Below are 18,805 nucleotides of genomic sequence, written 5' to 3' on the forward strand. Positions count from 1 at the left end.
GAAATGTGTGATGAAGATAACAAAAGCTTTTTAAGCAGAGAGGACTTTAAAGTTGCTGTAGCAATGTTGTTTGATTATAAATCCTCAAAGGTATATATTTTTTCATTTATGTTCTGAAGATCCAGCTTATATAGATGTCTCACTATTGAGAACTCTGTGTACTGACTGGTCCGCACTAACTGGAGTGGATTACTGTAGGTTTGATAAACAGAAATACCTACAGATTCTTAAAGAATTTTCTTATCTGGGGGTATTTATTTAAAAACAAAATAATCAAACCCCTACCTTTCTGCTGTAGACTGTGATGAGCAGAAGGATGCATTGTATTTCATATGTGTATAAGATGTATGAAATAAGTGATTTACTGAGCTTGTTATTGAGCAATTATTGGGTTTTTTTAGTGGTGCACTCCATTTCTTTACTAAGTGGTTTCAGCAGATGTGAAACTATCGCATGTCCTAATAATAAACACGTATTCTCAAAAATACAGCTATTTTTGGTTTCAAGTAACAGTTGGGCATTTTTAGGCTTGACTTCTCTAATATAAATCTATAGCTGTATGAAAATCTTAACAAAATAAAGGTTTCTTGAGAGAGATCATGTATTGCATTCTCACAGGAAGATACAGGATAAGTTGTATGGCTTAATGTAGTTCTGGAAGTTATGTTTCTACTTTAGTACTGCAAATGATCTCAAAAGAAGAACACACATGTAAGATTTCAAAATAAATACGTGTGTGTCTGTGAGTTTGTCTTTCTCATGGCATATTGATACAAGCTTGACCAATATACTATAAAGTATATTTGGCACAGAAATTATGATTCATCTTTCTTCTCCAGTTTGAGCAATCTTCTTCCCCAAGGACCACTTGTGACTAATTTTTTTTTATTTAAATACATATTTTAAGAAAACAGACTCAACAAGGTCCTAAACAAAATTTTGTCTATGATAATTTAAAGTAAAAACCACAGAAATTTTTTATTAAACTGTGAAAGTAGTAATCTCTGATACATTTCAGCTGTGGGTAAACGTTTTCTCAATGAGCTAGGGCCAGATCTAAAAATAATTTAGACTTCTAAAGTGAATCTTAACTGCTGAACTGTGAATCTGAAAATGCTCAGCTGCCCCTTATCTAACTTCTATCTGTTTTTACCTTCATGTGAAAATTAGCTGTTCTGTTAAATTCCTTGAATGTTTCTTCCAGTAGGAGTACTCAAAACATGCTTAAGGCATTGAAGGAAGAGCAGGTTCTGTGCATAAGTCACTGATAGCTCCTTCTTGGAAAGAGAATAGAAGTGGAGGGCTCCCGGGAAGAAAGGAGGTGCAGGTTTAGTTATTTCTTTCTGAAAAGCTGCCAAGCCACACTTGTTGTGTCTCTAGGCAGTGACGCGACCACCTTGTTGTAGACCATTTTGTCTGTGCAGCTGCACAAAAATTAATAAAAAACGTTTGTTCCAGGAGTGATTCTGTTGTCTAGTGGTTTTGCTAGCTCCTTAAGTGGGCCCAATTCCAGCAACTGTTGCTCTTTACCCAGTGGCTGCTCATTGTGAAGTGCTAAAAGATCCCTGGGTACTAAAGTACTAAAAGACTGGTATTTTTCTTTGTGGCTTTTGCTAACATGCATTAACTATGGTTTATAGCACAGCTGCACCTTTTGCTGATGGCTGGGCCTTGTAAGTGTTCCTTTCTACATTTTGGTAGTTTTTAATCTAATTCTGAGAAACACAGCTTTCTCTGTGCACCAGATAGGAATCAAATGCAGACGTTACAATCCTAAAAGTTGATTGTTAAGATCCAGTTCTTGAGCATGTTATTGTGCATTTTACTTTGTTGTCAGAATTATTACAATCAGAGACTATTGTAACAGCCCTTGTATGTCTTCAGAAGTCACTAAGAACAGCCCTGGCAAGGAGAGTGCTTTCAAGAACTTTTCCAAGAAATAGGGAATGGTGTGCATGCGTTACTTCTTAATTTAAGGTGAAACTGTTTCCTCAACTACGCTACATACTATGATAAATTTTTCAGTAGAAATAGCAATTACTTAGCATCATCAACTGCAATCAAGCAACTGCCTTTTTAGTAAATTGTTGCTGCATCTTTTTTTGGTGATGTTTCATTTATTCTATAAATTAAAAGTAATACTAACTTTACCCACTAGATGTCATTAACGAACTCTTTACTGGAGAAGGTGGGACGTAAGAATTTGAATTGCATTCCTACTCCACTTGGCTTTTTCAAAATAATTTGTGGTAAGAATTCTATATTATTTTTTATAAAATATTATTTTGTGTGGTTATTCCTAGAGATTCTGTACTTAACTACTGTTTAAAATTCAGCCTTCTGAGATAAGTAACTAGGAAAACATGAAAATAGAAAGAGATTAACCTGATTGTTGCACTGATACTGTATGTATATTTAATATATTAGCACATAAACCCCATCATTTCTGGGAACTAGTAGCATTGTGGGAATCAGGTTTGTGGGACTTGCACTTTTTTTTCTCTGAAAGTTTGGTTCAGTGATCCTCTTTTCCCCAAAATTATTTGAACTGATCTAAAATGCTGTCATATTTCAAGAACCTTTCAGCTGGCTAACTGCACATTCAGGTGTTAAGCATTTCACATGAAAAGGGTACTGCAGGAATAGTAGTCATGAAAATGTTGTTTCCCCAGCTGAAGTTTCATTCCTGGTACTGTTACATTTAGATCTAACTAAAAGCACTCTCTATGCTGTGCCTAGGAGGCCAGGCCCCCCACAATGTCCAGTGTTTTCCCTGACCCAGCTCCATACCTTCACATCAGGACACTGGTAGGTCAGCATCTGCTGCTGAACAAGATGCCAACGGCAGGGCACGCTGACATCCAGAGTACAGAAGGGCAGTCTGAGCTCAGGGCTGCTTACAACTTCCATATGCTCTTCTGGCACATCTTATCAAAGCTTTCTAAAAAGGACTCCCTAGTCTATTTGTATGCCTGACACAGTCTATGTGAAAAGTATTGCAGGCCAAATGGAATATATAGTCTTAGGTTAACTGGTCACGGCATGTTTGGCTTGTCCATTCTCCAGAATGGAGTATGCTTAGGTTGCACTAGAGGCTGCTAACATGTCGCGTCCTCCCATGTGAGTTGTTTCAGTGCTGCAACTATGTGCAGTCTTGTGTTCTAATAACATAGATGCAAGAGTTTGGACTCATGAGCACTCAGTCATGCTAAAAAGCAGTATAAATATAGCCCAAAGTGGACCTCTGTGCTTTCTGTAACATTTCCTTTCTGTTCCTTACATTGTTTAAAGATCTTTTCCAGTGATCTCTTGGTCACCTCCTAATTCAGTTGTGAAAAGTAATTTTTTTTGTTTTCATCATGTTGTTTAGTTTTTTGCTTTTGTACTATAATGAATCTTGGTAACAGACTAATATTAGTGAGTATTAGTGAATCTTGGTAACACGCTAATCAACAGGTGTTAGTCCTGTGTTCCTATCGGATAAAATTGTGAGGTAAGATTCTACTGAAAGACAGTAAAGGAGATACATACTACATAAAATGAGACAGTAGTGGATTGGTTTCAGGATAGTTGTAGAAGCTGGATGATGCAAACAGGTTTTTTTCATTTCCTTCTAATTTTTTATTCTCTACCTTTTTATTAAAGTTTTTACACCAAATGAATTTTGATCAAACTAGGTTTCAGGAAATAGTTGGTCTCCAATCTGAATATTGAAACAGAAAGTTCTTTCATTGTTTAAAGGAAATAACAAATTCAGGGGGGTTTTTTGGGTTAAGTTTGACTGTTACAATTCCTTTGTGTGTAGTTGAACTCCAATCTGTGTAAAGTTAAGCATGTTTGTTTAAGCATACTTAGTTTAAGATTTGGATATTGATTAGGGTTCTATTAGGACTTCATATATACTTAGTTTACTGGATAAAAAAGAGGTGTTTTTATTTTAATTAGAATAAAATATTTTCTTACTTAAATGCCATAGATGATACTGTTGTGTAATATGTATTATTATGAGATCAGTAATGGAAAACATACAGGGGCTCAGGTTTATCACTTTGGTAGAAAACCACTGTGGCCAATCTTCTGTGTTCCAGGTGGAGGTGGATTCAGTAACGTCTTCTGTGAGATTATGAAATTCAGGTAACATGCAAACACCTATCTGTCAATGATTTCTATTCCTTTTTCATTCATAAATTTAAAAAACCTGAAACTTAGACTCTCAAGAGTTTTGAAGAACCCGATGTAGATTAATGATAATGTATGTAATTGTATGAGGTTCTACAAGGATAAGTGACAGGTCCTACACCTGGGTCACAACAACTCCATGCAACACTATAGGCTTGGGGAGGAGCGGCTGGAAAGCTGCTCAGTGGAAAAGGACCTGGGGGTGCTGGTCAACAGGTGGCTGAATATGAGCCAGCAGTGTGCCCAGGTGGCCAAGAAGGCCAACAGCATCCTGGCCTGTATCAGAAAGAGTGTGGCCAGCAGGAGTAGGGAGGTGATCGTGCCCCTGTACTCGGCACTGGTGAGGCCGCACCTTGAATCCTGTGTTCACTTTTGGGCCCCTCACTACAAGAAGGACATTGAGGTGCTGGAGTGTGTCCAAAGAAGAGCAACGAGGCTGGTGAAGGTCCTAGAGCACAAGTCGTATGAGGAGTGGCTGAGGGAACCGGGGTTGTTCAGCCTGGAGAAGAAGAGGCTGAGGGAAGACCTTACCGCTCTCTACAACTACCTGAAAGGAGGCTGCAGAGAGGTGGGTGTTGGTCTCTTCTCAAGTAGCAAGTGATAGGACAAAAGGAAATGGCCTCAACTTTTGTCAGGGGAAGTTTAGATTGGATATTAGGAAAAATTTCTTCACTGAAAGGGTTGTCAAGCATTATAACAGGTATCCGAGGGATGTGGTTGAGTCACCATCCCTGGAGGTATTTAAAAGAGGTGTAGATGTGGTGCTTAGGGACATTGTTTAGTGGTGGACTTGGTAATGTTAGGTAAATGGTTGGATTCGATATTAAAGGTCTTTTCCAACCTAAATTATTCCATGATTCTATTCTATGATTCTATAAATGAGCTGATCATGGCTATTAAAGAAGATCATATGATTTCATTTAGTTTTGTAGTATTTTTAGTGCTTGCATGTTACATTTAGCATGAACTTATTCTTGCATCTCAAAATGGCATTTCTTAATAGCAACATTATATAGATTAGTGATAGAGAAAAGCAATTAGTAACTTTTAGTGTTCAAGTTGGTAAGTGATGAAAAAGGTTCTATCTGTTTTTTGATACTGTTCCACTGCTTAGTTGGGCAAATACTAGAGTCTTACATCACAGTTCAATAAATACCTCTTTCTGTAACAACCCTCCCATTTATATAGTTCTGCTTGTTGTTCTCTTGCCCTTGACCTTATCAGTTATACCCATACATCTGTTTGTGGGGTCATGTGGCAAGTCTTATTGGAGAAATGAGTCATATAAAAATGAAGTGGCAAAAAAGTGTGGTTGCTTTTATCAGTAAGTTTCCTCATCCCTTTCGCCACATGGCCCCACAAGTATTTGTATCAATACACTTAAAGAGCCTTTCAGAGGCTGGTTCTGTTTATTCTAGCATTGATGCCAAACCCCAAGTTCATTAAACCACACCCTTACATTAAGTCTTTAGTTTAGGCTAAAAAAGGTTTTAGTTTAGGCTAAAAAAAAATTTTACTCAGATTTCTTTCAAGAGAACAACCACATATGAATGCCTGAACCAAAAATAGTGAACTAATATATAAAGATAGATTATGGATTTGTTAATACCTAATTGGCTTGAATATTTTTTTAAGATGACCTTTTTTCTGTTGAGATAGCTTTACAGCCTGTTCCAGTAGCACATAAATTGCCAAGTCTCAAGATCAATGAATAGGCGGCACTCTATTATAGGAGTCATTCTATAAAAGGAAAATTGTATACTATAATTTTCTGGGCTCGTATGTTACTCTGAAAGAGAAAAAATAAATGGATGGAAAGCTTATATTGCTTTTTATGGTTTCACTTCCATAGTTATCCAATTGAATGGAAAGCTGTGCATGCAGGCAAGTTCAGTATGTTTAGGCAACCTCTGTTATTAAAGAAATTGTGCATGTACAGAACCTCGCAGTTGAAAGCAGCAAGTCTTTGTAATCCTCGAAACTGAGACTGTAACAGTTCTTAACATATGATTAAGAAGAAATAAGGAAAGAAACACCGGAAATCCGTAAGCTTGGAGTTTAAGATTTGAATTGAGACAGCAGGTGGAGCTGAAGGAGTTGTGCTTTTGAACCACTGCAGAAAGAATAGGATATGAATGAATCAAAAGAAAGAGAAGTGCAGAGCTTTTGTTATGTTATTTGATAAAGAAAAATTCCTGCAGGATACAGTTATGTTGCTTTCTAAAGAAAATTAAATTGTCTAAAATGAGCATAAAGCATATATTAGAAAGTTATGAGAAAGGAATATTTGTCTGTTTAAATACTGAGCTGAAGTGGGATTTTTTTTGCCAAAAAAAAAAATCTATCTGGAGAATTTTTGTATCAAGATTTTTGCATGTTTCATGGGGAGGCCTGAAGTTTTGAGGGGCAGATTTTTGTTTCTTAATTTTTATGTTTTACTTTGATATTAGAAGAAATGGTCAATTAAGTCCTTACAGACTAGGTTTGCATTTCAATTTCTTTCATTTTCAGTTCATTAAAAGGATAAGATAAATGTATGAGTAAAGACTTTCATATAGTATACAGGAGGAATAACCAATCCATTTTTACATTCAATTTTATTATGAATTTCATAGCAATCTATATCTGAGGTTATAGATAATTTCAGAGTTCTCTCACTGCTGGGAGTGATGCCAGATAGATTGTTTATGCAGCATGGATCTTTATCCATGGTGTGCAAGTGCTATTGACTTAGAAAAGTCCATGTTTCTCTCCAGTGCAAAGAAACATGAGATGGCAGGTAACAAGAATAAAAAAGTAGAAGTAAACAGAAGTATTATACTCAAGTACAGGAAATATATGAGAAAATTTAAATGATATTGAAATGTTTGCATGATCATGATCTAACTTTGAAGACTATTATTTCAGTTTTATTTTTGTGTTTATTTATATAATTAAAATTATTAATAACTTTTAGACCACAGTCATACATATTTTTAAGGAGGAAAATAAAATGGACATTTTTGCAGGGAGATTTATTTATATTTTACATTTTTCTAGGCCTATTATTTGAAAAGTTTTTAACTCTCATGAGTGCAAAGAAGGCTGCACAGTTATACAATAACGAAACAGGGCAAATATTTACAGCTTTTCATACGCAAGGTAAGTTTTTTCTCCTAAATATTTGGAGTATTAATTTAATTCTAAAACAATTAAGCAAAACAGAACACCTGAAGGAAATAAAAAGAAGTTAAGATGAGATGTCCTGGATGCTGCAAAGTAAAATAGTACCAGAGTAACGAAGATCATGGTGATATTACTATAAGTGAAGTCAGGGTCAGTAGGCTGCAGCGTTCTAGATGGTAGCTCTGGATTGTCTGTTGTACTATGAGCTCCTGCAGCTGTTAAAAGAAATCTCTAGCCATTCACCCTACCTACTTGCTGTTAACTACCTCTCATTATTTCTCTCTTACTTATACTCCTATTATCTCCGCTCACTTATTTATGCCACATATTTTATGGATATCTGTCCCTGGTGATGGCTATAGATCTTTTTCACTTCTCATGCTAGACCAAGGAAGGGAAACCAAAGCAACAAGGATTTTTTCTTGTTCTTGTTGGGAAGTAGACGTGGTGATTCTTTTTTGTTCCTGCTAGACAGCAGAGTATCTCCCATCACCAAACTGAAAAAAGGAAAACTTCATCAGGAGCCTCTGAGCTGATGGACATTCAGATGATCCTTTGCCTTTTTCTTCCTGATCTGAGGTAGGACTCTGGTCCTTGAAAAGAGGGAAACTGAAACTTATGGCAGAACACATGATGGGATGAACAGATAAGCATCCACTCAGCTTTTTGCATGGAACTAAAAGTAGCTTTTGAAGTGTTATTTTTAGGGAGTTATTTCAAAGGACTTAACTGTTTCAAGCACTGTGCTTTTGTTTGTCTTGCTACCTGCTGCACACAATTCGCAAGGGCCCTGTTTGAGATGCTTTATTTTCCAGTTGGATCTGGAAGTGAATTCATAACCTAAGTGATTGATCAGTTGATATTACTCTGATATAATGTATTCAGGATCTTAAGTCCACAGCAGGATTAAACTGAAGGAGAAATTTTTTATGAAAGAAAATTTTTGAAACACAATGCTCAGAGTACCTAAGATGTCAATGAAAATTATAGATTTGAAATATAATTTTGCATGTTTTAGAGTCTATATTGTCAAAGTTTTAGAAATCTGAAATTTTCAATTCAAAATGTCTACTTTTAGAATTAGAACTTAAATAAGAGGGTTGTAGATGTTGTAGGCACAGTACTTTTGAACAGGATTCACAGTGGCAAAAAGGAGTTGTCAGTATAAGATCTTTCTGAGACTGTTTGTCTATATAATGTAGTAATCCTAAAATAATTTGCAAATACCTTAACTTAAAGAGTGTATAATAATTTCAGAAATGTGAATTGATTAGCTCACCTGCAAATGTAATTGTATTAAGTAGTTTAAAAGACCCCTTAATTTATATCATTTTTCTCTTGCCTAATCTTGATTTAAAAAATAGAGGATTTTTGACCTTTGAAGACTTCAAGAAAGCCTTCAATTCTGTTTCTCCTAAGTTATCTGAAAGAATCATAGTTGAAGCCTTCAGGTAAGATTAACAAAGAGATCCTTATTCCTGGTTAGCAGGCTTTTTGTTGTATGTATTTCAGTTAAATGAAATTATTAGATTCTGTCATGCAACTGAAGATATAAGCTTCAGCACATTACTGTTTCAATGCCTTTAATAATAAATATCATAAATATAAATAATAGGTGTGAATAATATAATACTTAATATAAATTGTATAAATAGAAACAATAAAAATAATAACTATAATTTAAATAACAAATATTACTAGATACAGAAAGTAATTTGTTGCCTGTACTGTTTCTTAAGAAGCCTAAAAGTATTTACTTTTACATTTTGCTCCTGTAATCAGGAAATCTGCATTCAAGAGCTGTCTCTTGAAAAATTCAGTTAAACTGTAGTGCATGTTACGAAGCAGTAGTGGTGAGATTTCTTGCAAGGTGAGATTGGCTCAGAAGTGAAAGGATAAAATTTAGAAAGTAATTTGCAGATCATAAAAAATTGATCTTACCTCTGCAGTTGCCAGCAAACATTATTTAAAAAAATGTTTTGGAAAATATTACATTGCAAAGTTTAAACTTTTCTTTTTGTGATACGAATGATTTGTTTGGAAGTAACTCAGTCATTGAGAGAAGTCCTTCACTTTTGAAGACGTGGCATCAGATAGCTTGCTGAGCACCATCTTTAAAAGGTGGGGTTGGATTTTGGGTTGTTTTTCTTTGTTGCAGTTATCTGCAGTCATGGTACAAAGCATTATAGCAGAACAGGAATTGATCTGTACATCTTTCAAGCCAGTGGCATACAATAACAAAATCAAAGTGTAGAGTGACTAATGTCTTAGAAGATACTCTTGTGTTTTTGCACTAAAGATGTAACGTATTTTGGGGAGAGTAATTATTTTAAGAAGGTTTGAAAAGTTGTAAGGTATATTTTTCTTCATGTCCAAGTGATTTTACTATCACTTTTTGGTATAATGTCAAGAAATGAATAGGAAAATGTAGGTAGAATAGCTTGAGGTGTTACCCTTTTAAAATATTTTATTTTAAGGACTTCTATGAAAAGCCTAATGTCCAATTTTTCTGTCCAGTGATTAAAATATTCTTGAATATTAATGCTTTTTAAGTCAGAAAAGCGTACGTAGTTGCTGTTCATAGTGTTTTATTTTGCATTTTTACATACATTTTTTCATTATCTTTCTCATTTGAAAAACTGTCAAATAAATTCAGACTGAGCTTCATATTGTAAAATATTTCTGAAAACTTTTGGCCCATCTTTCTGTCAATTGAAGTCCCCATTTTCAAATTTAAATTATAATAATCATGAATTTAATAAATGAAGGAAAGTTCAACCAAATGTTATGGTATACTAGTATATGTATCTAGTAAAGAAGACGTCACAATCAACAGTAGCTCTAAATCTAGCATATTAGTCTGTAAATATCACAGTCCAGCAAATAAAGCTTGTGATTGCATATTTATGAATGAGATATGAAACTTGAAGAGAAACATAGAAAAAATTCTTTTTCAAGAAGAAGTTTGCATGTTTCTTTGGCTACTCTTGAAAGAAAATGCACAATAATATTGTGTAATATAGATTTCTTTAGGACTGAACAGGCCAAATCTGCATGGAACTCTTCAGAATTGTAATTTGAAATCAGAGTCCTAAATCCTCTCTTAGGTACACATCCTTTTTGGATATTTCTTTTAACTCTTGGTGTGTATGTTGAACTTGATGTAGGAAAATATGTATTTGTGGCACAAAATCCATATTACAATGGATTGCGAAAACAAACAGAGCATATATAATTTCATATTTGTAGATATGTTGCTTGTTCTTCCCTCTTTTTAGTACAGAGATCAAAATTAAGTTTCGGGACTGAACGTAGTTTTAAAATATTTCTTTTGTGTTAAGTAAAATAATTTGTTTATAATAGGTGTGATGACTTTGATCAAGTGTGAGTTCTAAAACTATGTCTCATTAGGACATAGGGATCAGGTCTGTAGAGCAAGAAGTTTATGCTGGGGACCCAGTATCTGTATGATGTTCATTGAGGGAGTTACTTGGACTAATTCTAGCCTGGTCAACAGACTGAATGATCACTAGAAGTTGGAGTGCTTTGAGTGCATGCCGGGAGCACATCTTTCAGTTTAATTTCATCTGGAAGGAATGCAGTTTGTGTACTATGATCACTGTGATGTTAACCATTGTAGAATCAGTGGGGAAGACTGGGAGATTCAACTCAAAAGAGCATTCCACATCTTAAGTAAAACATGGTGACATATTGAGACAAGCAAAAAAAAAAAAGCTTAATTGGTGTATTTCAGAGTTTTGTGAAATTGTTATATGAAAAGAGTTTTTATGTTTATTTATAAAATTTTAACTTTGGTGGAAATGCCGTCCCCAAACCATGTCAGGTACTGGTGAGTTCCTTTTGATTTGGAAGGTTGCATGTATTATTTTCTTGTACTTTAAATGAAGTAAAATGTTACAGAATAAGCTAAGTCTGTGGTTAGTGTCACAAAGGCTAAAAGCAAAGAGAAGTAGGAAAAAAAGTTAAAGACACATACATAATACTTAGCTTCTCTACTTACCATACAGAGCAGGGAATTATTTTCTGCTATTGAGTGTAATTTTCAACATATTCTCAGACATAAAAATGAAAACAAGTGTATTCAAGCTACGCAGAACACAAGGAAGGAAGAATATCAGTAACTGATTTATATTAAGAATGAAGGGCCCCACTGAAGTCATTTAGCTTTCGGATCAAGTAGACTTGATTTGTAGGTGTGCAAAATGCTCATAATGAGGCATCCATACATGTTGAACTGATTTTAACAAACATGAGGCTTGAAAATGGAATTCTTGTATTTATCATTCATGTATTTAATTAATATTAAAATAGTCTTAAAATGTTTAGTATAATATAGTAAGAAGCTAAAGAATAACAGATCATTTTTCTAATCTACCTGTAAACAACTGTTAGGCTCAAAATCTTTTTAAGGCTACAAAGGAGACATACCTGATACATAAAGCCAATATTTCTTTTTACTATATACTGAAATCTTAGCAGTCTACTCAAAGAATTATTACTAGTACAGATTTAATAATTGCAAAAAAAGAAAGAAAAATAAAAAAAATAAAGAATACTATGCTACAAAAAGTTTTCATGCAGTTAAATACATTATACACCTCCTAACATCTACCCCTTTTTCTGTTGTTATTCTCAGTCTTCCACTGTCCCTCTCAGTCTTGAGGTTGACAGGTTCAAGGCAGTCATGTTAGGGTGAATTGCCATTATTCTGACTTCTTCACAAGAAGGAGTATGATATCCATATTGATGTTTTTCTTCTCTCTCACGCTAGCATCCACTTTGGGTCATTTTTATATGTTTTCCAACACAGTTTACACCTTCATCTTTCTTCACTGGTCTACAAGACACATTGCAACCAAATTTGCTATGTATGGCACATATTACATATTTTAGATACCTCTTCTTTGCTCTCTTTGTCATTCATAAAAGCACTTTTGTCCAGCACCTGTCTCTGCATTTCTTTAACTGACTGTTGGTGAGTTGTTTATAGTCTTGGTCCTCCAGTGTTAACCTGTGCCCTGTATCTTAACATCCCATGCCTGTACTCCTCTACTCTATATGCTGTGTCTTTACATCTGAAGGCCTCTGCTGTCATGCCAGGTCTATATTTCTCTACATCATTATCTTAAACTCATAAATATTTCATTTTATATAGAAGAAATTCTTGTTTCTACTGTCTGTATAAAGCTATGCTTATACTGTATAAATGTAAGAAGAACAAATTAGACATAGCCACCTGGTCCTTAAAAGAACTGCTGTTATAGATAAAGCAAGTAAAATCTCCAGGCAGGTCAAGCAAGTTCAGACAAAGTCTGATAAGCCTCAGTCCTCAGACTTTGCAAACTCAATAGATTTTGTGGCTTGTTATTAGCAATGGCTGTACTGTATTTATTGGAATACAAGGCTATGAAACATGCAGTTAATAACTCTGCTTTACTTCAACATTGTATATTCTTTTATAAATGTGTAAAGATGTAGTGAATTAATTTGAATTGGTAATAGAGCTTCAGGATGGAGTGGTGTTGTTAAATGCTCTATTTTATGAAAGAAAAAAGATACCTCATTCAGTAGTGTTTCTAAGTATAGTAAGTGGGTGATTTGTTTCTTTTTTTTAATTCCATGGGAATAGGACCAGACATCATAAATGTATTTTCATCTCATACTGATAAAACAATATTTAATGTAGAAGTTCTTGCTCCTGAAGGATTGTTTTCTTACAAATGTCAGTAATATACTGCACTTAGCTATTGCTAAAGTTTGCAAAATGTGGGTGAGTTTTCAGTTTATATTTGATTGTATTAACTGACCATAATCTTGCCTGAACAGTAGCACAACATTTATTGCTTCTGAGCTAATATTGCAGTTATATTGAACAAAATGCTCAAGTGCTTATCACGCACCTGGTGTGCACCTGATTAAAATGCCATCGTACCATAAAAACTCAACATTCTTGACACAGGAGTTGCAGAAGTACCTGCTAAGGTAAATGGTGTGATGTTACGTTCTTTCATGAAGGGAATCTTTGTAATGGGTAGCACACACAAGAATTTCTTTGTAATAATGCTGCTGTTCTGCGTGTAGCTGCATGGATATGAAATGTGACAAGTCCTTTGCAATAATAATTTGTGATAAATGGCTGTCTGTAAGTGAACGTGTTGTCTTTTAAAGTGGGATTCAAATACTTAAAAAACATTTCAAGTACTCTTTTGTTGTGAATAGGAATGTCATATTCAAATTATAGAATATAATTAATAACTGCTGCTGAGAAAATATTTGTTTTAGCTCTACCAGTTGTTTAGAAAAAATAGGTTATTTGTATGCTAAATCCTTAGACCATGATATTGGAAATAGTGACAGAAGTAAGCTGAAAACCAATCACATGTGAATGTGAGTGAACCTATAAATGATGAAAAATGTCTTACAAACCAGAAGTGGACAGAAAAGTCTCATACAGTTTTTAAAGCTAGCAAGCATAAATCAGATCTTAAGGAAGAAAAGAAGGCGTTCATGATCTGCATTTTATGCTGCTGTGCCTTTAGATTGATAGGATCACTCACTAGAGGTATATTAGTACTTTTGTATGTATTGGTACTTTCCATACAAAAAATGACCTAATTGTCTCGTATTTCTTTCATGTAATTACTAGTAATGAGAAAATAACCTGTTTTTCAGAGCCACCCCATGGAAGAAATCTTAGGCTCCTTTATGCAAGTTTGATTTATAGACTTGTACTGCAGAGCACAGTGAATATGAGACATTCATCTTCCTATGGCTAGTTGCCATGGAAACATAGTACACAGTACAATGTCATTCCAGCTCTGGTGATGCCTGCAGTAGTTTATTCCTTTGTTGTTCTTGTTTCTTAAGCAACTGTCTTGCAGCCTTTCATATTATCACACTTCATCACCTATACAAGTCTTTTTCCTTATCTCTTGAGAACCATCTCTAATAGAAAAGATCCATTTTTTGTCTACCCATGCATATTAGTGTATGTACTTTTTTTTTCTTCAAATCATGGTTTAAAAGCTTGTCCCATGCCCACAAATAATATACCATTGCCCTAAAGCTGGTAAAGAAGATGGTAAACCAGACTGAACATCAAAGTGTAAAGGACCTGGCTCAACATCTTTATTTACTATCTTCTATCAGGGACTGGAGTTAAGAATATTTTTCTGTAACCAGTGTCTCACTCCCAGAAGACAGAAAGTAAAAATAATCCAACAGATTCTCCTACCTGTCCTTAGCTGGCATGTGTGAGGTGGACAAAAATCCAACAGCTGTCTTATAATACCCACTCTGTTTCACCCTTGTGAGATAAGAAATGAGAGGAACTAGAAAAAAAAAAAGGAGATCCTCATAATTAATCTAAACAAGTACTAAGGGTGTTCAGGGTGTTGACAAGAGTCAAATTGAATGATTTTTATATTGAGAAGCTGTACGCTAACACAAGTTCTTCTTTTTCAAGGCAGTACCTATTTGATGATTTATTACACAGGCAACCAATACACAATTAAGACTGTACGTGTCCCAGTTTCTTCCTAAGTGGGATGATACTTTGTGAGAAAACATGTATGGTTGAAAACATTTTGTAGAGAATACCGAGTTAACACCTAAAGATAGGTGTATCTTTTGGGTAATATTAATAATGAGTTTTGGTTTGTTTTTCCTATCTATAACTCTGTTACCAATTTTTTAATCCAATTACTTAACAACATACTTTGCTACTTATGGTGGGTTGACCCCGGCCAGCAATTAAGCACCCACCCAGTCACTCACTAACTGCTCCTACAGTGGGGTGGGGGAGAGAATCAGAAGAGCAAGAAAACTCGTGGGTTGAGATAAGGACACTTTAACGAGTGAAGCAAAGCTGCGCATGCAAGCAAAGCAGAATATGGAATTTATTCACTACTTCTCATCATCAGGCAGATGTTTAGCTGCTTCCTGGAAAGCAGCATCCCTAATGATTACTTGGGAAGATAAACACCATAACCACAAACATCCCCTCCTTCCTTGTCCTTTCCCCAAGCTTTTATTGCTGAGCATGATGTCACAGAATCATAGAATGGTTTGGGTTGGAAGGGACCTTTAAAGGTCATCTAGTCCAACCCCCATGCCATGGGCAGGGACATCTTTCACTAGATCAGGTTGTTCAAAGCCCTGTCCAACCTGACCTTGAACACTTCCAATGATGGGGCATCTACAACTTCTCTGGGCAATCTGTTCCAGTGTCTTACCACCCTCACTGAAAAAAATTTCTTCCTTATAGCCAATCTAAATCTACCCTCTTTAATTTTAAAACTATTGCCCCTGTTTTGTCACTACAGGCCTTGGTGAAAAGTCTCCATCTTTCTTATAAGCCCCCTTTATATATTGCAAGGCTGCCATAAGGTCTCCCTGGAGCCTTCTCTTCTCCAGGCTGAATGGCCTCAACTCTCTCAGACTTTCTTTTATTGCAACAATAGGTGATATCATAAGTCTCTTTACAGCATGAGCAACAAATTTCATATGGTATGGAACATCCCTTTGATCAATTTGGGTAAGCTGTCCTAGCTGTGTCCCCTCCTAACTTCTCGCCCACCTCCAGCCTACTCACTAGGGGAACAGAGTGGGAAAAAGAAAGCCTGGAGGCTGTGCAAGCACTGCTCAGCAGTAGCCAAAACACTGGTGTGTTATCACCGCTGTTCTGGTCACAGATCCAAAACACAGCACCATTCGTGCCTCTGTGAAGAAAATTAACTCCATCGCAGCCAGACCTAGTCCACTAATTTAAGTTCAAATTATTAATTCGTTCTAATCCTTGTCTAATAAAAAATATCACTAGCTAAATCCTGCAGGAACTGGGCATACTGTTCCTATGGAGCAGTAAGCTGTTATACATCTATTTCACATCTGGTGATTAAACTGATGCCAAATCATCCTAACAAAAATTCTAAATAGAACTTCTGACAGATAGGACCTAGGTCTATCTGTTTTCCCAATCCTACAGAACATTAATTTAAAATTTTAACTTTTTTGTGCCTCACTTTATCTGAAGAGAGACTGCTAAAACAATTGAGATAAGCATACATATGAATTTTTGCAGGTTTGAGAGCAAAACCTGGCATGTGAGTGTTATACAATGTGCTGCATATTTACATGCTCATTCCTTCTAAATAGTTCAACACACTTTTTTCTAATTTTGGAAAAAATACTACATGAAATAAATCTTAAATTTTTTTTTAAAGTTGGTAATTTAAATTAAGAATTAAGTTCATACTTAAATAAAAAAAAAAAATTGTGCTTTTTCTATTTTTTGAGGATGTGTCCAAACAAATATTTGCAATTATGTTAGCAAATTTAAGTAAGACCCTGGTTCATGCCTCTTAGCTATCACTCCCGCCGTTCACACTGGCCTTCTTTCATTGGTCCTTGAACTGCAGAGTAAATTGTTTTAACATAAACTATTCTTAGTTCACATGAATCCATTTTATTTTGCATTGCCACGGAGTAGGGATATGCACATGATTGGTTACCATAATACATCCATGGTAATACAACTTACTAAAATGTGTTAATGCCACAATAAGTGCTTAGCTAGTCATATCATCGGGGCTCTCTTTTAAAGATAGTTTCTTTCAGATGGGATAAAACTGTGACATATAATTTAAAATATTAGAATGTGGCAGTTATAAAATAGACCAAATTCATAACATTGAATATTAATTTTTTTTTTTGTTATGAATAACATCTGGGATAATAGCAGTGCAGATATCTTTTTTCTTACCTGTCAACATGCCTCAAATGTGAATCAGTTCTTTTAGCAGTAGCTTATATTTATTCAGTGTGGTGATCTCTTTAAAAGGACTACCTACACAGATGCTGATTATTTTTTAATTGCATTGGATGATAGAAAATGAGAGAAAGACTAATCCCACCAAACTAATTTCAAATAAACTATTAAATAGCCATTAGAGGACAACAATTCTTGTTCATTTTCATCCAAAGCTGAACCTGTACCCTGAAGGGGAAAATGTTCCTTAAACTCTTTCAGAGCGTACTTTTTATTAAAAGTAGATTTTTCTCCCGTGTTAAGTATAAAAGATTTCTTGCAAAATAAACTGCATCTTTTCTTTGAAGTGTAATCTGTGATGTATGCTGATAGACTGAAAACCAGATATGTTTGGATTTTTTTACTTTAATTAATAGAATAGAATAGACTATTTCAGTTGGAAGAGGCTTACAACGATCATCTAGTCCAACTGCCTGACCAACTCAGGGCTGACCAAAAGTTAAAGCATGTTGTTAAGGGCATTGTCCAAATGCCTCTTAAACACTGATAAGCTTGGGGCATCAACCACCCCTTTAGGAAGCGTGTTCCAGTGTTTGACCACCCTTTCGGTAAAGAAATGCTTCCTAATGTCCAGTCTAAACCTCCCCTGGTGCAGTTTTGAACCATTCCCGTGCATCCTGTCACTGGATACCAGGGGAAGAGATCAGCACCTCTGTCTCCACTTCCCCTCCTCAGGAAGCTGTACAGAGCTATGAGGTCACCCTTCAGCCTCCTTTTCTCCAAACTAGAAAAACCCAAAGTCCTTAGCCGCTCCTCATAGGACATTCCTTCCAGCCCTTTCACCAGCTTTGTTGCCCTCCTCTGGATGCAGTCAAGGACCTTCACATCCTTCTTAAATCGTGGAGCCCAGAACTGCACACAGTATTCAAGGTGAGGCCACACCAACGCTGAATACAGCAGCATAATCGCCTCTTTTGACCGGCTGGTTGCATACTGTGTTTGGCGCCCCCGGACTCCTTTCTGTAGGGCTGCTCTCCCAATTTATACTTGTGCTCAGCATTACTCAGTCCTAGGTGCAGAATACGGCATTTCAACTTTCATCCCATTAATCATAGCCCAATGCTCCAATCTATCTAGATACCTCTGCAAGGCTTCTTGTCCCTCAAGAAAGTCAACAGCACCTCCCAGTTTGGTATCATCAGCAAACTTGCTAGTGGTGCATTCAACTCCTGCATCTAGATCATTGATAAATATATTGAACAGAACTGGCCCTAGAATTGAACCCTGAGGAACACTGCTGGTGACCAGTCGCCAGCCAGATGTAGCCCCATTCACTACAACCCTTCGAGCTCTGCCCTTCAGCCAGTTCTTCACCCAGCGCACCGTGAACCCGCTCATCCCACAGCTGGACAACTTGTCCAGAAGGATGCTGTGACAGATGGTATCAAAAGCCTTACGAAAATCCAGAAAAACAACATCCACCGCCTTCCTTTCATCCACTAGGCAGGTGACCTTATCATAGAAGGATATCAAATTAGTTAAACAGGACTTTCCCTTTGTGAACCCATGTTGAGGGTGCCTGATGGTTGCATTATTCTTTAAATCCCTTTCAGTAGTACCCAGTATAATCTTCTCCATAATTTTTCCAGGAACTGAGGATAAACTAAGAGG

General features: G+C 35.8%; 1 protein-coding gene across 1 annotated transcript in view; it reads left to right on the forward strand.

Moving 5' to 3' along the window:
• Window positions 1-18,805, forward strand: part of EFCAB11 (EF-hand calcium binding domain 11) — a 68,489-nt gene continuing 49,684 nt past the window's right edge. The window contains 4 exon segments of the mRNA XM_059819956.1: window positions 1-90; window positions 4,089-4,134; window positions 7,219-7,324; window positions 8,709-8,795. Coding sequence (XP_059675939.1) covers window positions 4-90; window positions 4,089-4,134; window positions 7,219-7,324; window positions 8,709-8,795 — 326 coding nt within the window. The 5' untranslated portion in view covers window positions 1-3.

This window comes from Gavia stellata, chromosome 7 (assembly GCF_030936135.1).
Source record: "Gavia stellata isolate bGavSte3 chromosome 7, bGavSte3.hap2, whole genome shotgun sequence".
Classification (NCBI taxonomy): Eukaryota; Metazoa; Chordata; class Aves; order Gaviiformes; family Gaviidae; genus Gavia; species Gavia stellata.